Source organism: Haliotis cracherodii, unplaced genomic scaffold, assembly GCF_022045235.1.
Source record: "Haliotis cracherodii isolate W230 unplaced genomic scaffold, xgHalCrac1.p SCAF_8, whole genome shotgun sequence".
Classification (NCBI taxonomy): domain Eukaryota; kingdom Metazoa; phylum Mollusca; class Gastropoda; order Lepetellida; family Haliotidae; genus Haliotis; species Haliotis cracherodii.
Window position 1 is genome coordinate 16,393,109 of NW_027266341.1, and position 25,627 is coordinate 16,418,735.

Below are 25,627 nucleotides of genomic sequence, written 5' to 3' on the forward strand. Positions count from 1 at the left end.
CAAGGAGACCTACCCGTCTCACCACGCTGCACAACGACAAACAAACCCGCCCGTCACCTCAAGTCTACAATTTCAGAGACATAATAAAAGCCCTGAAATGAAAAAAACACACGCAAAATACTTTACACTCCAAAAGCAGAATAAGCTTGCTTAAAACCTCCAGAAGATGATATCTATGAAAATCTCAGACAACATATGATCTTGGTTTACCATTGCATGTTTACAAATCTGATATACCTTTGTGGCTACAAAAACCAATAAGAGGCCCAGGCCAGTCAATTCCGACACAGAGGGGTGACAAGTCCGAAAACCGAACCTAAATCTAATTCAGTCGACAGTGTCGTGACTTCCCGGTAATGACTTTGATTTACGCTGTGTGTACCTGAGCGGGCACTTGCAAATGCCTACAGCAGACATCACGTACACCGGGACAATTCAGCTAACCCATAACCCGTCACCCCCATGACGAATGGGACCTGCTTGAAGTTGTTTGACAAGCTTGGAAAGATCATCCTCACAGAGGCCAAGTCGGTGTAGTGGTCGTACATGGGTTTCAGTGTTTCCTTTTTCTTGTCTGGATTTAAGGAAACAAAGATATGGGGAAAGAGGAAGAGTCAAACAATCAGGCAGTAGCGACGCCTCCCGTTGTGGAACTAGAGGAAGAGGAAGGGGTTAACAAGAGAGAAACATGGGGAAGAGCTTTTGACTTTCTTTTGGCTTGTATTGGATTTTCCGTTGGCCTTGGAAATGTGTGGAGATTTCCATACCTGTGTTACAAAAATGGAGGAGGTATGTAAACTTTATATTCTTTATCTAACTTGTTAACAATGCAGTTTTTGAGTAAAGTTAGATACAAACAGATGTTACACCTGCAGATAACATATATGCGTTCAACACGCAAAGTTTTGCTATTGCCTCTGAGTACTTTATAGTAACAGTGTCATGTATGTATACTGTAAAGAACAATCTTTTTCTGTACACAACTGGGGTTTTATCGGATACGGTGACACTTGAAACAAACTGACGAACGTAGGAATGTGTTAACTAAGCTTTTTTATGGCTTAACAGCAACAACACACCACTTTCACGGCATCACGTTCAAAGCGCTGTGCAACACACCCAAACTTATTGTCAGTCTTTTTCAGCCCCTCTAGCCGTCACGCACCAACAACCACACCAATGGCAATGCAAATTTATAACCCCTGTTAATTTGTACTGTTACACGAAAGCGTTGCTCATATCGTATGTAATTTGCTTACAGAGAACCGCGGTAGACATGAAACGTAAATTTGCAGCGATCCTTGCTATTTGATTAAAGCCTGTAATTTGATCTTTTGCACATTTGGAAAATTGTTTGGAATCTCATATCGCCGCTGGATCTACATGTGGTGGTTTAAAAGAACTCCTGTGAGACAATGTGTTTGGTATAGTAAAGAACGTATCAGGTTGCTTAAGTGAAAATGTTCATGATTATCTTTCACAAAACAACTGATTTACGTTTTGAAGTTTATCACCATATGGCAGGACTGTATCGCCTTGTTTGAAATCAAGGTCACATCATTTGCATATATCAAACGCACGCACTTGTTGCGGTTACAACTAAAAAATCGTAAAAAGGTAGATAACGTGGGACTGCTGAAATATATCATTTTACTTTCACGTCACTATTAAGCAATAAATGTAACTATTAAGCAAAGATATGAGTATAATAAAACCCACCACAGCTTGTGAGAGTATGATTTGTACCACAGCAACTGACTTTAATATCATTGATTCCAAGCCATGCTGATCAATGTATACTTTCACTTATATATACATGAGCGTCAAAGGCGTGAGGTCAACCAAACTGTCGTGCAGAGTTACGTTCCGTAGGCCGATCAGGATACTAGGTCAGAATTATAGATTCTACCTTGTTATGATTCATGGATTGTCTTCGTAACTTCGGGAATCGACTATATTAATCCAACACGCCGTATTAGGATTGATATATTGTTTTCTTACGCAGACCATACCACATTCCAAGTTTGATGTCATCGGTTTCGTGACGGTAATTCATCAGCACGAATCTGTACCGCTAAATTATACATCCCAAGGTCACAGCGGCGGTTAGTATATTCCCTCCCCAAGGAATAAAAATCCTAGACGGTAGCTGTAACACAATACCTATTTGAACAGAATAGCAAATATTTGACCGAGGTAGTTTCAACACGGTGTACATCGCCGAATACTGTTTCAAGCTAAGAATAATTTGGTCTAAGTCAGCATCGCTAGTTCATTTGTGTGTCATGGCAATTTGAATATTTTTATGATCGTACATATAATTTTCAAATTTTCTTTCGCGGATGTAAGGAACAGTTTGCCGCAACCCGACGTAATGGCGTCTTATGTTGTCGACCACAAGCTGGATGTGCGTTGTTCATGTCCCTGGGAAATTAATCTGCCTCTGTTCTTGAGGTTTAATGCTACTTTATGGCTTTCAGGGGTGCAGGTTGGGGTCTTTGGGGTACACAGGGTCAAGACTTAAGGAGAAACCGACATGGCTGACGTGGTGGTGACGTACGACATGACACGTAGTGATTGTGCCGACGTTGTTCTGCATGATTGACGTGGTAACTGTGCTAATGTTGCACTGCATGATTGACGTGGTGATGGTGCTGGTGTTGTACTGCATGATTGACGTGGTGATGGTGATGCTGTACTGCATGATTGACGTGGTGTTGGTGCTAATGCTGTACTGCATGATTGACGTGGTGTTGGTGCTAATGTTGCACTGCATGATTGACGTGGTGATGGTGCTAATGTTGTACGGCGTGATTGACGTGGTGATGTTGGTGATGTTGTACTGCATGATTGACGTGGTTATGTTTGTGATGTTGCACTGCATGATTGATATGGTAATGTTGGTGATGTTGTACTGCATGATTGACGTGTTGATGTTTGTGATGTTGTATTGCATGATTGACGTGGCGATGTTGGTGATGTTGTACGACGTGATTAGCGTAGTGATGGTGCTGGTGTTGTACTGCATGTTTGACGTGGTGATGTTTTACTGCATGACTGACGTGGTGATGTCTGCATGATTGATGTGGTGATGTTGTACTGCATGATTGACGTGGTGAAGTTGGGGATAATATACTGCATGATTGACGTGGTGAAGTTGGTGATATTGTACTGCATGATTGACGTGGTGATGTTGGTGATGTTGTACTGCATGATTGACGTGGTTATGTTGGTGATGTTGCACTGCATGATTGACGTGGTAATGTTGGTGATGTTGTACTGCATGATTGACGTGGTGAAGTTGGTGATGTTGTACGACGTGGTTGACGTGGTGATATTGTTGATGTTGTATTGCATGATTGACGTGGTGATGGTGATGTTGTACGACGTGATTTGTATAGGGATGATGCTGGTGTTTACGACGTGATTGACGTGGTGATATTGGTGATGTTGTACGACGTGATTGGCGTGGTGGTGTTGGTGATGCTGTTCGGTGTGATTGACGTGACGGTGATGTACGACATGATTGATGTGGTGATGATGTTGTATGACATAAGTAACGTGATGGTGATGTTGTACGTTATTAACGTGGTGATTTACGACATGATTGGGGTGGTGATGGTAATGTTCAGGTTTGTCGTGGTGACACAGGACAAATTTGACATGGTGATACATGACATGATTGACCCGTTGATTGTGATTTTGTACGACATGATTGACGTGGTGATGATTATGGTGATGTTGTACGACGTAATTAACGCGATGGCGGTGCTGAGTTTGTACTGCATGATTGACGTGGTGATGGTGATGTTGTACTGCATGATTGACGTGGTGATCGTGATTGACGCGGTGGTGGTGCTGATGTTGTGCGACGTGATTGACGTGACGGTGGCGGTGATGTTGTACGACATGATTGATGTGGTGACACGTCAGGACACGTGGAGTATATTCACGATATGGTGAGTTTTGAGTTAGGTTTAGCTACCGGTCAGTGTGTATGTGATATACATGTCTTGAATGGCATGAACACAGCGGTTGTTATGAATGTGTGTCTATCTGCAGTGTGCCTATGTCTTATAGTGAGGGAGTAGGGGGTACGTCCATATGGCAGTGTCATAGCGAGATTGCAGGCAGAATAGGCAGAATAAGACGAGAAAGTACATTTGATGATTGTTATGTTGAATGATGGATGGATAGACAGGTATGAATCGATGTGGGATGAATGTATTGACATACACATAGATAGGCATGACTCGATGTTGAATGAAAAACAACAGGCAGACAGTTAGCGGCAGGTATGGCTCGGTGCTGAATGAATGGATGGATTAACAGACAGGTAAATAGGCATTGTTGTTGCATGGAGACAGACAGATTGTTTATTTGAGTCTGACCGCACAAAAATATTTATGTAGTTACATACAACAGTACAAGTGAGCCATCCGTTAAGGGTTGCGAGGGACTTAAAATATATCACAGTATGTACATCATATATAAAATATACTACCGGTCACTGGCCATATACAATATTTTTTCTTCGTGGAGAATACAAAAGCAGGTTTTGGCTGTAAAATATACATACTATCAAAAGGGTAAGAATAAGTTTATCAGTATTACATAACTCGGAGAAGTTGGAATAGCTAAACCTGACCTTTTCGGATAAACTTTCACGTTAATCGTCGTACAAAGGGCAATCCAGCCATACACAACGTTCATCATCAATACTTTCATTACACTGAAAACACACTCATTCATTTACTTTCATATTCGTATATCTGGCTGTTTGCAACTTTAAAGGAGCAGTCTTGTTTTAAATTTAAGACGGCATATGCATACTTACATAACTTTCACACCCATACACACCTTTAAACATTCTATACGTACGTAATTTATTACCACCCATTCTTCCGCCTGGCCTGCGTAATAGTTCATTCCAATCAGACACCTAACTTCCCCATGCATATATCAAGCACACGTACAACTACATTTTTCACGCCAACATTCTCAGAAATATTCAGACCCCATTCGTTCAGCTTTGCTCTCACACGAAAATTCCAGTTTTCACACGTCCACCAGCATACTGTTCAGACCACATAAAACATATTTATATAACCTGAAGGACATTTTAGAAAAACGACAACAATGAATGAATGAATGTATTGACGCACAGGTAAGTAGGTTTGACTCGTTGCATGAATGTTTTGACAAATAGGTAGATATGTTTGATTGAATGGATCAATGAATTAATGGTAGGTAGATATGAAGCAGATATGTGGGATTATTTTTGAGTCAACATTATCTTCCACGCACATAAAACAAACGGAATTTAAAAAAATAACCAAGAAAACTTTATCAGACTTCTCTATGTGTTGTTTAATGTGGACCGATGTCAAGAAACAACAGTTAAGACGCGTGTAGGTATAAATGGGAACACACTGCGTTGTATATAGCGTGCAGTGGCCTAGAGGGAAGGAAGGAAAATTCCGTTGTGTCATATCAAACTCTGTGTACCTACAGGTGCAGCTTACCTCCAGAAAGCGCTGACCCAGTAACCAATGCACGCCCCCAGTGCCCATTGTGCAATGCAATCAACGTATATGTAAAAAAAATTCCACTGGAGATAGACAGTGTGTCGCAATGCTGGTGAGGGGATTCCCCGTACTTTTGAGAAACATCCTTTTGTGAAACCGCATGACGTAGGTAGTTTTTTCTCTAGAGTGAGTGACGAACTGGGGATGTAGGTGATTACAGGGGATGTAGGCACAGCTTGTGTGTGGGTTGGAATGAAACCTTTTGTTCTAAGTGTCGGGCGCTATATACACTGGGCTACAGAGCCTAAGTGAAAGATGAAGATGGAACAATTACATCCTACAAAAACTGTTTCTTATGACAAGTTCAAATTGAATGGACAAGTAACTTCAAGAAGGGCGTTTCCTGGTTTCATATTTAGAATTTTGCTATTGGTATGGGTACTTTTCCGTATGTAATTCTTAAGCTGAATGGGGTTCACTGTATGTGATAAATACAGGATGATTCACAATAAAAAGGGCTGATCAGTCGGACAAAAGAAAGTACACACTTGAAAATTGGATTTGACCAAGAAACGTCAAACGTTTTCAAAATGTTAATAGGCTGAAAGCAGCTGCTGAAACACTGCAAAGTCCAATGATACCCGTATTTATCTATTATTATCTATAATCTGCTTTCATTATTATATGATGATTAACCTGAGTTAACCTAAAATATTTTCTGTTTCAAATTCTTGACATTCCATCTGTATTATAAAAAGCTTAACTGTTTGAACCCTGCGATCTAGCGAACCAAAGCGAGGTTTACAATTGAAAGGGCCGGGGTAGGAGGTTTGGGGTTGGATTGACGCGGGGTGTTAATAAAGGCATTGATGACAACTGACACCCGACGAGCAACTATCGAGCAAGATCCCCTCGTTACAAGGCGTATATCGGACAACACCGTTCCACGACAGTAATAGGTATCGGCAGGTGGGCCATTCAATAAGGAATATTTAATTGTTTTTCTAGTGACCATAACCCCTAACGTACTGTAAATTTCAGGATTTACAGTCTTCGGAAGCACTCAGGTTTTTACGCTTCTCATTGAAGATAAATCTGGTTAAGGAGGAGGCCTTTTGTTCAAAGATACTCTCACTTAAATCCAATGAATTCGAACCCCTTCAGTGAGCCTCGCGGCTTCATCATATTTCTCCCGATGTCGAAAGACATATATATGTCCAAGTGAAGTAACAAGTTCTTTTTCAGTACTTTGTTGAGATAGAAATTAATAATTAATAATTTCAGGCATGTAGTACCTGTGTTCAGTGAATGCTACATGTGTACATTGAACATACTGTGTTTGCTACAAGCGGCGCATAGCTTGTGATAACAATTAATATAATGACAAGACTTTTGGGAAGCCATCGATGCCGTAAGACTTAAAGGTACACGGGACCTAAGCATTTTAGAATTAAATTCACTTTCTACACACGTCATTAGTGTTAAAACAATCTGCTAGGATTAAAGTGTTGAAAACACAGTGATGCTAACAAATCTTCTACAATGTAAGCCTTGGGGTAATGCAGCGCTTGCAAGGAGCTCACGATAGCTACTTTTATAGAGATACAGCTAAACCACGTCACATTCTTACTCACATTATTATGACTTTACATTGCACGGTGACTGTCATCCCAAACAAGTATCTATTAAATACTCCATTGCTAAGGTAATTCCAAAAATAAACATGACAATACGCCCTAACCGGTTCCCATTACCCATGAGTCCTGCGTTACCCACACTACTATGACTAAATTAGTCGTTTCAGATCAATATCAAGCAGTGCTAAGACACAAAGTGCATTTAAATTTACATCGGTACTAGGCGAGACCGTGGACCTTTAAATATCCTTATTACCCTGCGCTACCAACTGTGACAAACAAAGTAAGTAGGCCCATCAACAACGGGAGTATACAGGTGGGACATTTTCCAGTGTGGTGTACATCAATGGCGACTCCTTTGTCCTACCCTTTTCACCAACATGAACAAACATGACCCAACCTAGCTCTAGTTATTGACGCTGTGCGTCGCAACAACGTTTGGAGCCCTACTTTGAAGTTCGTGACAGTATTTCAACATGAACAAAGTGACAGTTACATTTTATTTTGACGCGGATAACATGTAGAGCGAGACGGGCATGCTAATAAAGGGGGTTAGAGTGTCATAATACTGGAATAGATTGAACAACGCTGTATTTCGGGTCGAGGGATAACGGTACATATATTACACCCGATGTCAACAGTAAGCATTGTGTTCGGTAGCGCAGTTATGCAATTTACCAAACCTTATTGAACAAAAGCACATTCTAAAGCCAAACTTTACTGTATCTTTGTCGATTTCAGAAAAAAACGTTTGACACTATACATTGAAATAAGCCGCTCTATACACATGGCAAAATCAACACACTTCGAAAAATGTACAGTAACGTACAATAGCAAGTTTAAGGTGACCGAGATTTTTAATTCAAGTGCTGGAGTTAGACAAGGCTGTGTTCTGTCACCTGTACTATTTATATTTCATACATAGATTTACTTGTAAATGATACTGTAAACAGTGAGTATGTCGAGTTTTTATTTATGAAGTCGTAAATGCATTATCCATACTTCTATTTGCTGATGATGTCGCCATTTTTGCTCATAGTGATATATTCATTTACAGACAAAAATTGATACCTGGGCAAAATATTGTACAAACTTGGAAACTTCAGAGAGATGGCAAAATTGCAAAATGCGAAGAATGGTCTCATATTACATATACCTAATAATAAATCGTTCATGCAGAAATATATTCTCAAGGGCGTGCGATGTACTTTGTCGACAAGGAGAAAAGGTTCTATATCATATCAACGATACCTCCATATGCACTATTTAGGATATTTTATGGTAAAATCCAACCAAGTTTACTTTAGGGCGCAGAAATATGTGGAACCATTCACTCATACAACAAAGAAAAAGTACATTCCAAGTTCTGTAAATTTGTACTAGGTGAAGGCTACCGTTCACCAAACAAGGCCATTCTCTCTGCATGTGGCAGATCCTTTACAAGTTAATTACAAAATAAGAGTTATTTCATATTGGATAACATTACTTAGACCACCCAAATCACTTTATTCGAAACACTGCGACAACAAGTTAAAGCTTTCAGACGAGAATAGAGATGTAAACTGGACTTCGTAGGTATCATTCAGATACGGATTTTCTTGGATTTCTCTAGATGTTGGAAAACGAGAATTATTTTTGCCTATTTTTAGACATTTATTATCAAGAAAGGTCATCTAGCATAGCCAACATATATTCTTACACACATACTCTACATTTAAATCTAACATTGCTCCCGAGTTCTATCTACAAGCTCTGTCATCTCCGTAACAACGAAGATCCTTAACAAAGTTCGGATTTAACAATGTTTGGATTTCGACGTGCAGATTACTGTCGACTGCAGGATTTGCAAAGCATATATATAGTCGATTGGGCATTGACAAATATTTTGCAAATCTGTTCATGTTCGTAATCAAACATGCTCAAATGATTTGAAGCACTTCGCGGGGTAAGACCCGTTATATTACAATGTATAAAATTATCTTGATTATCAATGAGATCACGATTTTGTTTGAAGCAAATGCAAGTGATATGACAGATGAAATCTGATTAGTCAGTAGGACATAGAAGGGACATAACTCGTAACTGCTACTGGTGGCGCTACTATAGAGCCTTGAAGTTCAATCCTAGTTCATCAAGGGTGGAATCTGGACATTTATAGTCAGTGAACGCCCTTGCCTAGGGAAGATGCATTACAAACCGTGTGGTCACTATCCGCGTAGTTCGTGTTGTCGATGGAGTATAAGTGCACCAGAACTTGCTATGTTGACTAATACCCAAGCTAAGTCGAGGACACATGCACAAACGCATACATTAAGCACTTTAGTTCACATAGCACGCCTCCCATTAAGTTACAAGTAATGTAAATATCAAATATAGCATTATTTTGTTGCTTACATTAGTTTTATTCGTAAGATCAAAACTATATAAACTAAATGATGCATGTGAGAATTTAAGTCTGGGCCGGACAAAGTAGGGGTCGACATCATGAGCAACTGTCCACAACTTCTACACAATGACATTCATTGCCCAGCAACGCCATATTGTGACACCTTAGTCGTTCTTGAGCCCCCTTATGATATCACCATCAATACATACAAGCACACATCTTGGTGATTCAAGTTTCATCTTTAGAGGAAGCATTGTAACGCTAATGGTTGCACCGTTATGTGACACTTAGATCAAGCTATCATTACGTAGAGAATTGTATCTACACATGAAGATTCATCAGCCATACACTTCAAACGAAACCAAATCCCCGAAAAGCCTTAGATACAAAGGAGACGAATAATAAGCTTGAGCCCACGCCCTTCATACTGTAACGCAACTCGTTCACGAAAGACTTTATCAAGTATGAACCCTCGTCTGTCAATGGGCATAGGGGATGCGCGGGTAAACATGTTTTGTTGCACAGTGGTAACAAAAAAAGTATACCTTCTATCAAACATAAAGAGAAGTGTGCACCGAGTAACATCACTTATACAAATCGAATCTGTGTCTTGTTCAATGGCAGCCATACAATGTTAAACACCAAAACGAGTAATGTCATTCATATCAAAACAGGTTGGCGTATGTATATATTTTAAACTGTTTGCCTTCTTACAAAATATTGATATTAAACTTTGGAGTCTGTGTAATAGTCTTAAGACAGTAAACATGGATGTTACGCTAATCCTGAATCGAATATTCATCAGGCTGATTGACAGCTTTGTGTTGGTTTACCAGGACCGAGACTAACGCGGCTGTCATCTCGTGTTCCCATGAAGCACACATGTCAGTTGTATGTCTGGTATCACATGGCCGCTTATATCTGTGTAATCGCCGGATAGTATCATCCCTCACGCATTGTGTACCAGTGCCGACTGCACACAATACTACACACTGCATCTACTGTTATGTGAGATGACATCAGGGAGGCCCTTTTAAACCGGAGGCTATACAGCTGTATTCTCCCGAGAAACCATCCCGATTAACAAGTTGGCGGATTAATGTATCGAATCGGAATGTTGCGGATTTGACGTTGCCAACAGTGATGAGAGATGGGCAAGACGAACGTATTTTAACTGAATATGGATTTATAAATCATATGGTGTTTTGTTCCAAAAAATGGCTTTAGAACAAGTTTGGATAATAACTATATTTAGGAGATAAACATACTGTGTTTTCAATGTAGAGCTAGGTTACCTGTAGATTTAACCCCGCTAAATTGAATTTGGGACCGAACGCGCAGCATGAGGTTTCAAATGTTAAATTTAGCACGGTTAAATCTACAGGTAACCTAGCTCTACATTGAAAACACGGTATGTTTATCTCCATTCTACCATGACTGTATAAAATGCGAGCTCTTTTAATGTTAGCAAATATACTGAGTGAAGCGGCATGGGTTGAGTTCAGTGTTTTGAGTGGGTTATCGATCTGAATTACGGAATCACCGAACAAAAAAAGGTGCTGTATATACTCAAGCAGTTTGTTTACACCGTAATACTTCACTCAAACTATGACAGGCATTAAAAACATCTACGCACGGCAATTTGGTAAGCTAAATAAAACAAAGCAAGCTTTGAAAGGCTCTACATCGCACGTCACCATTTTGACGTCATATCGCTCATTGTGACGCAAAAGATATGACGTCACAGTCGTATATAGAAAAGCGCCAAATTTTCAAGCTCTCTGTTGTCTCCAAAGCGTAAATACATTCCCTTTGTTGATTTCTGTCGCGTTTTTCTGCACGAAATGTATTGCCACACATCCTTTGCATATTGTAGTAACCGCATCTGTGCATTCTGTAACCTGTGATTGTAGATATACTTATTTAAATATGCCTACCGACAATGACTGAAAACAGTACTATTCTATGAATATTAGCTTCCGCGGTGATGCGGCCGTCAAACCAGCTGTTTCAATCAGAGGGGGTTTATTGTGATTTAATAGCCTCTGACTGACCAATCAGAATCGTGTAAATTCCAAATTCATGGTAGAATGTCTATTTAAACTTCAAACGCTAATTCATCTCTCCAGACGAACGAGGATTCATTCTAAACTACTTCTCCTTACCTGGCATCCATTAGCAATGTATCAATTAAGACCTTAAATAAATTGCAAGTTATTCCGTGGCATTTGACTGGCTACGCTGATTAACACAGCATGCACACCAGGTTCACGTGTGTGCCTCCATAAACGCAAAACATTGAAGTAAATCTTTAATGGCTTTAAAAAAAATACTTTTGTATGCTCCCCTTGTATTTCTGAATGTACACAAAGTATGAACACTAGGTTCATACCAGAACATGACCATGTGACCCTTCAACTCAAAGTCTTTGCAGCGCTTCAGGGAGAGCTGTTAAGTATCTTCATGTACGATGATCTGATACAGACACTCCGCTTTGCTCGAAGTACGCATGACTCGATCTACAATAGCTGCTCCCTAGGAGGGAACGAGGCTTCCTCAGTTGCCCTCTTGACCTCAACGCAAAGAGTTAGCAAAGACATTGTTGACACGTTATTCACCTCCAGCAGGACGAGACGTCCAGTGTACTGCTGCCTGGCTGATGGGTCCTTGACACCTGTGTCAACTCGGTCTGGTGTGTTTGTCCCGCTGTGATATGAGTCACAACATGTTCCCTCGTATACATGTAAGCCGCTTTTGCCTCGACTCATTGTGTGTGTTTCAATAGCTCAGCCAACGTCATGGGAACTGTCTAGCGTCATGCCTATATATATATACAGTAAATTACGGTCACATCGAACACGCATATAACGAACTGACTGATATTAGGAACTTATTTTTCAGTCCCGACCATTTGTTGTATAAATGTCGCATATATGCTTATAACGAACTACGGTTATTACGAACTAAAATTAGTGGTCCCTTCGAGTTCGTTTTAACCGTGGTTTGCTATATACAGAATACATGAATAAATGCTCTAGTGTCAGTCTTTTGGGGCATTTGTGTTTGCGTAATATCTATCGTATGCATGCACAATATCAATTGGGCGACATAAGATTAAAGTATGATGCACTTAATTCAACACTGGAGGTTTGGTTTGTTGTGAATCACCGTCTATCGTTGTGGTCTGTCTAGTTTCTGATCAAAAGGTGTACTGAATTACGTAACACTGATACGACGTTCTTTCACGGTGTGCAGTCAGTGCGACGAATCTGGCTGTATAGGTAGGTGTCTTATCAGCTGGGGTACGGTTGTTACGAACGAGGTTCACTGTGACCACAGTTGTGCTTTTAACATATACTGATGTTATTGTTACTAGCAATAAAGGCCCCTTTGATGAAGCTGGGCAAGTCGTCTACAAGTTGCGTCTCTAATGCTTGCTAGAAACCAACGATTGCTGACTCGAATCGCAGGTGCGCCTTAATGATGATCGTTGGTTTGTTAGTCCCCTACCCGTGAGCCTCACCAAAGTCATTAACGTCTAAACCTGCATCGTTACGGGCTTTATGCCACATTACGCCGAGACGTCGTGACGGAACTGAATATGGCGGGAGTTGGAATATGTTTACTATTGTCTGAAGATCGAAGACGCTCTTTGAGGTGGTCTAACGGGTGACATACCAGAAAAAATCTGCGAACATAGCTCAAGTGTTACGAGACATACCACGATAAAGCTACGTACGTAGGCCAAGTGTTACGAGACATACCACAATAAAGCTGCGTACGTAGGCCAGGTGTTACGAGACATACCACAATAAAGCTGCTTACGTAGGCCAGGTGTTATGAGACATACCACAATAAAGCTGCTTACGTAGGCCAGGTGTTACGAGACATACCACGATAAAGCTACGTACGTAGGCCAGGTGTTACGAGACATACCACAATAAAGCTGCTTACGTAGGCCAAGTGTTATGCGACATACCACAACAAGGGCTGCATGTTACGAGACGTATCACAACAGAGGATAAGTAGGCCAAGTGTTACGTGACGTACCACAACAAAGACTCGTAGGCCAAGCGTTACGAGACGTATCACAACAAGGGTTACGAGTGCCAAGTGTTACGAGACGTATCACAACAGAGGATGAGTAAGCCAAGTGTTACGTGGCGTACCACAACAAAGGCTACGTAGGCCAAGCGTTACGAGACGTATCACAACAAGAGTTACGCGGGCAAAGCGTTACGATATGTACCCCACCAAAAAAGGGCTCGTAGGCCTAGTGGTGTCATTTTCTCCGAAGTACTGCGAGACCTTAGCTTGAAAGGCCACAAGGGACAGTGCTGCGGGCATATTGCCACGCTTCCGTGTTCTGTACTCTGCATTTTTTAGGCTTAGAGTATACACGGTAAGTAGCATTGCGCAAATATCGTAGAGACGTCAACACGGATCTTTCGCCCCAGGTCTTGTGTAAGAGCAGTAAAAGGTTAGAGGCCCGACAGAATTGTACATAAATACTCTCTGCCTTGAGCTAATCACAAGTCATTGTGCAACGCAACATTTTATATCCGCAGTCTCAGAAGCCAAGTTGGAAGGGAGTTGAGGAGGAGGTGGTATAAATGACATTGCACAAAATTTAACAGTAGTGCAGCGAAATGAACTCTTGGTGACTTCTATACTAGGATAACGTGCAAGAAACATATCTCTTCATACGGCTATACACACACCTACACACGCAACTCGTATGACCTCACACCGGACTCCACCCAGACGTTCTCTGATCCAAACGTTGACATTTACCTTAACCCTCGTCCCGAACTCCAACCTAACCCCCGCCTTGCGTCTACTACAACATCCACCCCAACGTCGAACCCGACGCCCCTCCCTCCCAAACTTTAACCTACACCCCTACTTTAACATCCTCCCCTACTTCAACATCCACCCCTACTTCAACATCCACCCCTACTTTAACATCATCCCTACCTCAACATCCACCCCTACTTCAATATCCACCCCTACTTTAACATCCACCCCTATTTCAACATCCACCCCTACTTTAACATCCACCCCTACTTCAACATCCACCCCTACTTTAACATCATCCCTACTTCAACATCCACCCCTACTTTGACATCCACCCCTACTTCAACATCCACCCCTACTTTAACATCCATCCCTACTTTAACATCCACCTCTACTTTAACATCATCCCTACTTCAACATCCACCCCTATTTCAACATCCACCCCTACTTCAACATCAACCCCTACCTTAACATCATGCCTACTTCAACATCCACCCCTACTTTAACATCCTCCCCTACTTCAACGTCCACCCCTACTTCAACATCCACCCCTACTTTAACATCCATCCCTACTTTAACATCCACCCCTACTTTAACATCCTCCCCTAATTTAAAGCTAGAGTATTTAGTGACAGACTGTCTCAACCATCGCGCGTGAATCGTGACGAAATAGCAATAGAAGCAGAGACGGGGTTCTCTTTTTGAACGCAGGGCCTGGGGGTACCTGTTGTCAAAGGGTAGGGGTGGGGGTGGTTGACTCGAACCACGTACCCCCTACAGACCATACTCATGTAGTTACATATGTTTGGCTAGTACATTACTGTTCTATTTTACTAAAGTAACGTTTCATGTTCTCTCCTCCGAGACAGAATAATGTTCCTGAATGAAGATATGCAAGTTTTGGTTCCTACAATATCAATGTACAAAAATTGCAACTTGTCTGCAAATGTTAATCCCAACATTGTATTTATCTCCTTCAGGTGCCTTCCTCATTCCATACTTTCTATGTGTCATCTTCGGGGGCATCCCGCTCTTCTACCTGGAGGTCGCCCTCGGCCAGTTCATGGGGGTCGGAGGTCTGAAGGCATGGAACTTGGTACCTCTGCTGCAAGGTAAGGGGTGATCACATGTGCATCTGTCACATGTTCGCAGGGCATACGGTTGGCCCAGTTGTCTTATGTGCTGCTTTTCTCTGTATGGAGTTGCTTCTCTTAGGCATTCCAGAATCCACTGAGCGTTGGTTCGAATCCCACACACTAGTTTATAATCCTTGGATTTCAGCACCATACCCATGCTCGTGGGTTTCACCAAAGTGGTAAACATTAAGTTTTTGTAACCTTTCGGGCGTTCCTCTCACGTGACGCTAACACGCCTTGATATAACAGAAAATGTGTTCAAGCAACGTTAAACCATCTTGCTCTCTCACTCAAACTTTAAGGAATGTTCTTGAAACGTAGGGGCGGTAGGGTTGCCTAGTGGTTAAAGCGTTCGCTCGTCACGCCGAAAACCCGGGTTCGATTCCCGACATGGGTAAAATGTGTTAAGCCTATTTCTGGTGTCCCGCGTGATATTGCTGGAATATTGCTAAAAGCGGCGTAAAACCATACTCACTCACTCTCGAAACGTGAAATGATTAGTAGGGGTAGCGAACTGGGTTTATTACATTGGAATGTTTTCTACTAGGCTTTACGTTTGCTATTATTGACAATAATTAACAGTTTAAAGTTTCAGATCGTTTACAAGTTATAACTTTGGAATCATTTCTGTGTACACATTGTGGGGATTCGGGGAAAGAATAGATCCCCAGCGACTATGCTTGTCTTAAAAGATGATTGATTGGGATTGATGGCCAGGCTCGGTGACATGGACGATTGTTTAACATCGTACCCGACGACGTCGGACGTTGCTTAAGTTATCAAAGTATTGGCTTGTCTGGTCAATACTCGTGTATGTTCAGGTCGCCGACATGTAGCTGGTATATTGCCAAATATTGCATTAAACAACAAACTAACAAAAACAAACAACCACACAATGTGTGTCAGTGCAACAAAGAGAGATTGGTATACACCTTTTAGTGCATTACGCCCAAAAGTAATGTTTGCATATTACTGCACCTATATTAACTTACTTTATTAAGCAGTTAAGGTTTTGGTTAAGTTGTTGTTTTACGCCGCACTCAGCAATATTCCAGCTTTATGACGGCGGTCTGTAAATAATCGAGTCTGGACCAGACAATCCCGTGATTGATATCATGAACATCGATCCACGCAATTGGGATATGATGACATGCATCAACCAAGTCAGCGAGTCTGACCACCCGATCCCGTTAGTCGCCTTTTACAGCAAGCATAGTCGCCTTTTGGGTTGCTGAAGATCTATTCCACCCCGGATCTTCACGGGTAAGCAGTTAAAGTAATTACCTTGTAAGAATCAAGAAATACGTTGTGAGATTATCCAGGGTTCTACATCTCCGTCCTATTATGATAAATACCATGGAACCATTCAACACCAAAGCGTCTTTTCGGAAGTGATGTTGCCCTCTCCACACACCTTGACTCCTCTCGCGCCCTGAGACTGTTTCCTTGTATGTGTACAGGTATTGGTATGGCCACCGTCATCATCGTCTTCCTCCTCAACTGCTACTACAACGTGATTCTGTGCTGGGCCTTCTACTACATGTTCTCCTCATTCACAACCACGTTGCCATGGGCAACCTGCAACCACGAGTGGAACACCGAGAACTGCTCCGAGAACTTCGTGACAGCAGCTAACATCGTCAACGGCACCAACTCCTCCGACCCTGGAAACATCATTACCAACCTCACTGACCCCAACATCACACAGTCCTTCGTAGACCCCGTCACCGAGTACTGGGAGTAAGTAGACGGAGGAGTAGAAATGGCATTCCTTCCGAGGGTAGTTCACCATGATATACTTGACACACATTCCGCCGGGGTTGATATTGATGTAACTGACACACAGTCCACGGAGGGGGAGGGGGTGGAGTGGGTGGTTCGGGGTGGGGCTGGGGTGTGTGTGTGTGTGTGTTAGGGGGGGGGGGGGGTATACTGATATAACTGACACACTCAAGTGGTATATATTACTGTCACTAAAAAAAATCCAGCAGGTGGTTAATACTGACACGTCAGACACACACTGAAACAGGTGTTTTATGTTGATTCAACTGAAACAGGTGGTTTATGTTGATACAACTGAAACAGGTGGTTTATGTTGATACAACTGAAACAGGTGGTTTATGTTGATACAACTGAAACAGGTGGTTTATGTTGATACAACTGAAACAGGTGGTTTACATTGATACAACTGAAACACTTGGTTTATGTTGATACTACTGAAACAGATGGTTTATGTTGATACAACTGAAACAGGTGGTTTACATTGATACAACTGAAACAGGTGGTTTACATTGATACAACTGAAACAGGTGGTTTACATTGATACAACTGAAACAGGTGGTTTACATTGATACAACTGAAACAGGTGGTTTACATTGATACAACTGAAACAGGTGGTTTACATTAATACTACTGAAACAGGTGGTTTATGTTGATACAACTGAAACAGGTGGTTTATGTTGATACAACTGAAACAGGTGATATATGTTGATACAACTGAAACAGGTGGTTTATGTTGATACAACTGAAACATGTGGTTTACATTGATACAACTGAAACAGGTGGTTTATGTTGATACAACTGAAACATGTGGTTTATGTTGATACAACTGAAACAGGTGGTTTATATTGATACAACTGAAACAGGTGGTTTATATTGATACAACTGAAACAGGTGGTTTATATTGATACAACTGAAGCAGGTGGTTTACATTGATACAAATGAAACAGGTGGTTTAAATTGATTCAACTGAAACAGGTGGTTTATATTGATTCAACTGAAACAGGTGGTTTATATTGATTCAACTGAAACAGGTAGTTTATATTTATAATTGACACACATTGTGCAGGTGCAAGCAAAATTGGGGCATGGGTGGCCCAGTAGTCTAAGGCGCCGCGATTCGCTGTGCAGAGTTGCGTCCCTTGGGCACGTCACAAACCTATGATTGTGGGTTTGAATCCCGGTTCGCCCCAATTATGTTTCTAAGTTTGTCAGAACCATACCCGTGCTCGTGGGTTTCACCGAAGTGGTAAACGTCTGAGACCTGCATCACTTCGGGCTTTCCTCCCACATTTAGCTGACACTGGATATAACTGGAATAATGTTAAAAGCGGCGTTAAACTCACTCACTCACTCACTCGCAAGCAAAATAGTGATGAAAATTATATGAATTGCTCGATGAAAATCAGTAATGACACCAGGTGTTCGCGTAAAGGGTAAGAGTGTCCTGTCCTGGCTTCCAAGAACACTAACGCCATGATTGGAGTATTCTCCCTCGTCAAAACTGCGTTTGTGTCTTGCAGGCATAAGGTTCTGGGAATCTCCAGCGGCATTGACGACATGGGCTCCATCAAGTGGGATCTATGCCTCTGTCTCATCTTCGCCTGGATCGTCGTCTACGCCTGCATCTGCAAAGGCATCAAGTCATCCGGCAAGGTATGTGGACCCCTCACCCCGTTTGATATTATTTAACATGTCAAAGACAAGCGTGAATGTGATCATGTACTATGAATTCAATGATATATTAACCAGATTTCATACTCCGAAAGTACATCATACCAGGGATTTGTTTGGAAACAAACGGTTAACCCCGAGCTCAGCAATATTCCAGCTATTTGACGGCGGTCTGTAAATAATCGAGTCTGGACCAGACAATCCAGTGATTTTCATCATGAACATCGATCCGAGCAATTGGGATCTATGGCATGTAGCGACCAATTCAGCGAGCCTGATCACTCGATCCCGTTTGTCGCCTTTTCCGATAAGCATAGTCGCCTTTTCCGGTTGGGTTGCTGAAGACCTATTCTACCCCGGAATCTTCAGGGGTCATATGTGTATGTACAGTTATGTACTTTAGTATACAGCAAACACGTGTACGTATTATTTTTGCAACAATGAAGTTCAGTTCATATACTCAAAACAGCGACGACCTTTATTTTTTCCGTCAACTAAATTGCATTAAATCGTGAATATAACCGTTACTACTCCCGGGTTGTCATCCATGTTTCATAGTATACCCTACACCTGTGTATTTGTCATCATTCACTTGATGCTCAGTTAACATATAACTTTGGTTGTAATTACGATAATTACATTTTGATAAAATTCATTTGCTGTAGCATTGAACAGAATCACTCTTGTTCCACTTATTAATGAAAAAAGACAAAAAAATATTAAGAAGTTCAAAAGGATTTAAAAACATCACAATACACCAATTATGTTGGGATTAGAAGCCCAAACTATAGACATGTACATTGACTTTCGCTTTCATTTAATCCTATCATTTTCAATCACTGGGTATTGAAACTAAACATCAAAAGGCTTAGAAATCGTTATCGTTAAAAAACTAAATGGACAGATGTTTCAGTCATTTTGTGAAATAGCTGAATGTTTTTTTTTTTATGAATTGCCTTTGTGATTTTTTTGGTCATTTTACACATTGACTGGTAACATTTTCACACGATACAATGCTCGGGTGAAATGTTCATTAGTGTTACAAGTCAAAATAGGGTAAACGCACAAGAACAAGCAAGTGACTTACCAAAACATCGTCACCATTAAAGATGCTCCTCCAAAATATACCTACATTCCCGTGTTATTTCCAAGACAAAAGTGAATTTCATTTTGTTGATCAATACGCTCTTTTCTGTCAATAAAAGCAGGTGGCGCAGCACAGATCGCAAAATCGTCGATATTTCTGAGATATCATCCGGTTATCCACAGGGAAAAAACAATTACAAAGTCCCGGGGAATTGTCAGAGATCAAATCCCCTTTAAATGCATGCCATCGTATCTCCTGCGTAGATCTGATGCTTCTGATCGATGCTACTGGATTGTCTGGTACAGAGTCGATTATATACTGACAGCGGTCATGTAGCTGGAATAGTGCTGAGTGCGGCGTTAAACAACAAACAAGAATCCACGTAACATCGACGTGTGTGCTCGTGTGGAGCTGTGAAACTAGCATGAGGCTAGAGTATATTGTCCATGCTATGGTAAGGTTGAATTCAGTCGTTCAACCATCACTGTAGTGTCTCGCAGTTAACGGTGAGGATAATAAGAGATCTAGATTTTCATCTAACCCTGGACACACAAGGTCTCTAGACTATTAAATTGACGTGATTTACAGTAAGATCCATTAGCCATGATGCCCAACAATGGGATATGACTAGTGACCGTTATGCATGAAGGTCAAGTTTGTTCAGCAGGGGCATTAACGCAATTTTCATAGGACTCCACCAGATGGAGGTCTTCGTGAACTTTTATGAGGGCGGCGAAACTCGCCAGACTGGTTGTAGCTCTTCACCGGCTGAATGCACACATCGTCATTCAGCTATATAGGTCCTGTTATGTTGGACGTTATGAATACTATCCATCGAAATAGCCTTACTGTTCCAAACACCCGTGAAGATTCGGGTAAGGATTGGTCTTCAGCAACCCGTGCTTGTCGGGATTTTGTGGCCAGGCTCGCTGACTTGGTTGATGCATGCCATCGTATCCAAATTGCGTAGATCGCTGCTCATGGTGTCTATCAATTGATTGTCTGGTCGAAACGGTCATCATACAGCTGGGATATTGCTGGGTGCGCAATTAAACAACAAACCTAAAGCCCAAACTATATATACTATATATATATATATATATAGTAAACATATACATGTATATACATGTATACATGTTTACTATATATATATATAAAACATATATATATATATATATATATATATATATATATATATATATATATATATATATATATATATAGAAACATATAGTATATATAGTATTCAGTAAACTACGGTTATAACGAACTCAAAGGGACTACTATGTTTAGTTTGTTATAACCGTAGTTCGTTATAAGCATTTATACAGCATAACCGCAGCAAATAGTCTGGACTAAAAAATAAGTTCGTTATATCCGTCAGCTCGTTATAAGCGTGTTCGATATAACCGTAGTTTACTGTACATATATACATATATATACAATTGTTTAAGAGGACAAATGAAGATCATAAAAACAACAATACACAATCAAACATCTCCTGAGGACGTCTTGTCTGACTCATCTGATGATATATTTTTCCTTGATGCACCGTCACCAATCGTCTTGGTGTTACGGATGTGTCCCTTAGTCACGGTTTGACTGCACGTGTCATTAACGATTGATGGGAAAGTTCATAGAACGTTCTATAACCATTAATAATAAGTTAAATGAGGCTTGGTTCATATCTTGATGCATATAAGAGCACCTCTTCTGGGTATAATGAAAGATTTCATATCTGTCTGTTAAATAGTCCCGGTTAACCAGATTATATTAAAATTGAATGAGTAAGTGAATGGTGTTTCACGACACAGACAGCAACATTACAGCAGCATCACGGCCACTGTATAATCGATATGGCTGATATGAAGAAGAAAGGAAGAAGAGGAACAAGAATAAGGAGAAAGGAAGAAGAAGAAAATTAAGAAGAAAGGAAGAAGAAGGAAGGAAGAAGATTAAGAAGAAAGGAAAACAAAGAGGAAAGGAAAAAGTGTAAGAATAGAAGAAAGGAAGAAGAAAGACAAGAAGAAAATGGGAAAAAGAAAAAGAAAGGAAGAAGTGGAGGCATAATAAGAAGAAAGGAAACAGAAAGGAAGAAAAAAGGAAGGAATGAAGAAGAAGAAAGAAAGAAAAAGGTGAACGGAAGAAGACGAAGAAAGGAAAAATGAAGGAAGAAGAGGAAGAATAATAAGAGGAAAGGAAGAAGAAAGGAAGAGAAGTAGAAAAGGAAGAAGAACGAAGGAAAAAGTGAAAGAATATTAAGAAAGGAAGGAGAAGAAAGGAAAAAGTGGAATAATAATACGAAAAGAAAGGAAGAAGAAGAAAGGAAGAAGAAGAAGAAGAAGAAGAAGAAGAAAAACAGTTTATTAAGATGTCACGTGTCTGTTAATACATCAGAGTTACATTGATATGGCGGTATATATAAAATAACATGCACCCAGCCAATAGGCCTATAAGACATCAAAAGTCATTTAAAAACATTACTAAAATTGAAAGTTAAAACCATTTGTTAACATGGATGTTGCCGAGTCACGTTAAAAGGTATGCATGCATGTATTACAATACAGCAAGTTCGTCTTTGCTCTCATTCCGCTTGAGAAAGCGGGATCATATGTGTTTGAATGAGAATTGTCTCCCTTTTAAGAAGGCCTATGCACAACAATACTCCAACTAGGCGATCGAGCCTGAGTTGAGGTAAAATGGGGTTTTACGTCGCGGTCAAGTTTATTGCACTTATTTACGTGTTTGTATAGTGACTCCGAGCCGACCAGCCCTGGTTGTATCCCCTGAATACCTATCCCCTTTAACGTTGTATATGTATATATATATGTGTACGATGCGGCACCCTGACAATGAACTCCCTGTCTCCCTCCCCAGGTGATGTATGTGACCGCCACCTCCCCCTACATCTTCATGTTGTGTCTGCTGATCAGGAACGCCCTCCTCGATGGCGCATACGACGGTGTCATTTTTTACCTGAGACCAAACATCGCCAAGCTAGCCGACATACAGGTACGTTTACCCTTCCTCTTTATTCCACAGATAACATGGACTGTACAGTGTGTAAGTTACCCTCAATCGTTTTTTGTCATAATTTTTTCGCGTCTGAAATTTAGTTATGAGCAGGATTGGCATAGTCTTCTTGAAAAGGGTTGTAAATCTTTCTCTTATTCTGTATTCAAGGTATCGTTAGGTACAGAGTTGTATCTTAGCTGTGTGACCGTCAATAAATAGAGAGTTGCGCTTGCTCAGTTTAAACTGTTGAAACTGGGAGACACGCTGATATCCTACGTAACAGGTGCTGCTATCCCACGTAACAGAATATTATGTTTGAAATATATGCTGGATATGTGGAGGACGAGTACCATTTTCTGTTAGTTTGCCCCGTTATAACAAGTTGCGGGTGGATCATTTACCAACGAAATATTGTGAAAACCCGATCAAACAAAAATTTAATATCATTATGTGATTGTATTTAATATCACAACTGGCTGTAAATTAATTACACGTCCAGCAATCTTTATCGTTCAAGCGATGTCACTTCGTGGAACATTATTGTCAGAACAATAATATCGGAGTACATCACGTCCATTGTAATACAAATATGACCATGGGCTGCGGCCTACACTTACGAATTGAATAAATTGAATTGATCTGATTGGCATACCGAAGTGAAAATCCTGGTTAAGCCGTTTATAGTCATAGATTTATAAAAAAAAAAGTTAAATAATACTTTGCATGTTGCTTTTGTCTCGGGATATGCTTTTTGTATTTTCATTTGTGACGTGCCGTTCCCGTGCATAAATGATAGTTATGGGTAGTATGTACTTATGTCTATTCCAGGTGTGGGTGGATGCTGGGACGCAGATCTTCTTCTCTTATTCCATCTCTCTAGGTGCTCTGACAGCTCTCGGATCTTACAACAAGTTTCATCATAATTCCTACAGGTAATATAATAATAATAATAATAATAATAATAATAATTCCGCTTGTAAAGCTTATAATACTCTATACGAAATGTATGCTCAAAGCGCTGCATATTAGTAGTAATGGCAGCATGGTAGTCCACAACACACCATTTCAGTATTCCCAGATAACAGAGACTTATATATTAAAGTGAAAAAAAAGAGTTTTCCTGTCTACACTCTTCTAAATAACATTGAAATCTTCTACGTCATTATTTTACTTTTTTTATAAACTTTTACAGACCGAAAGAGTGTGGCATGTCAAACGGTGCTGTCGTTCTATTTAAGACTGTTTTGATAAAATATAAAAAATTCGCAGGGCTCGTCCGGGATTCGAACCCGGGACCTCTCGCACCCAAAGCGAGAATCATACCCCTAGACCAACGAGCCTCGCATGGAAGTGAGGTATATGTTAACGGTCCACTTCGATAAGAAAGGCGGGAAAGTGCCAACAAAATGTCGCCGATCACAGTCACTCGTGTAATATATTAACAAAACACACAGTGTTTGCTAACAAATGAATTAGCATTAGACTTGTAACCCCGCACCGCCTACCTCATGGGTGAGCAAACACGATGGCTTTCCCGCTTTGCCGCAGCGTGAATATAACATACAGTTGTCTTAGCTTGTGTGAAGCATTGCAAGACAGTGTCGCTATATATTTCTGAAACACGAGTTGTCTACCTTTGAATCATGTGCTGTATGTAGCCGTGCATTATACAGGCTATAACATCTCTTCCCTGCAATCGACACAAATAAACGTTGTTTTTTGCTAACTTTGGTTTACAAATACGTATGAAAAGCATCGGGTTTTTTTCTATACCGACGACCAGAAATAAGTAAAATGTCAATATAAGTAAGTTAATTAAAATACTATAAATTATAACCTGTTGAAATTCTATCTTTTTTAATAAACAAAATCGAGCCTACTTAACAGTTTGATTAGATAAAACATCCTTTGCTCTGGAATGAAACATTGTTAGGTCTTCGACCTACCAACCTGAACATTTGGGCCAAAAATCCGTTAATTAACCTTACGAGCTATATCATCCGATTGTGTCCAAGATCGGTGAAGATCAGGGTTAGAACAGGGAAGAGGCGATTAACGGATCGGGTAGTCAGGCTCGCTGACTTGGTTCATGCATGTCACCATATCCCAATTATGTAGATCGATGCTCATGATATCAATCACTGGAATGTCTGGTCCAGACACGAGACCGCCGTCATGTAGCTGGAATACTGCTGAGTTCGGCCCGAAATAACAAACAAACAAAATTGTAGCTAAATAAATCACAAAATAAAGAATTAAGATACTAAAAACAACAATATGCAATCAAACATCTCCCCAGGACCTTTAGTTAGGGGCTTGTATGACCCAGACTCGAATATGTACAACCCGGCGTATTATAGCGATATGAAAGCTAAAATGTTATTTCATGCGACGTGAAACAGCATTCATTCACTCACACTTAAACCTTTAGTAGTTATAGTTACACGTTTGTCGAGTGTGTCTATCGGACTGGTATAGATCGTATCGGAGTGAAAGATCTGATTTTAATGAGATTGTCGCCCACATCAGGGACAATATGCCGATCGATGCATATTGGGTGTATGATCACTACTCGAATTCGCTGTGCA

The 25,627-nt window shown here is 40.6% G+C and overlaps 1 protein-coding gene and 1 non-coding gene across 2 annotated transcripts in view; one reads left to right on the forward strand and one right to left on the reverse strand.

Moving 5' to 3' along the window:
• Positions 1 to 479: 479 nt before the first annotated feature.
• LOC139450780 (sodium- and chloride-dependent GABA transporter 2-like) overlaps positions 480 to 25,627 on the forward strand; it is a 34,994-nt gene continuing 9,846 nt past the window's right edge. The window contains exons 1-6 of the mRNA XM_071232612.1: positions 480 to 789; positions 15,329 to 15,460; positions 16,945 to 17,224; positions 18,787 to 18,919; positions 22,902 to 23,036; positions 23,868 to 23,971. Coding sequence (XP_071088713.1) covers positions 597 to 789; positions 15,329 to 15,460; positions 16,945 to 17,224; positions 18,787 to 18,919; positions 22,902 to 23,036; positions 23,868 to 23,971 — 977 coding nt within the window. The 5' untranslated portion in view covers positions 480 to 596. The remainder of the gene's footprint in view (positions 790 to 15,328; positions 15,461 to 16,944; positions 17,225 to 18,786; positions 18,920 to 22,901; positions 23,037 to 23,867; positions 23,972 to 25,627) is intronic.
• Positions 24,308 to 24,379, reverse strand: Trnap-ugg (transfer RNA proline (anticodon UGG)). Its single transcript has one exon. It is a non-coding gene; the product is annotated as a tRNA-Pro (tRNA).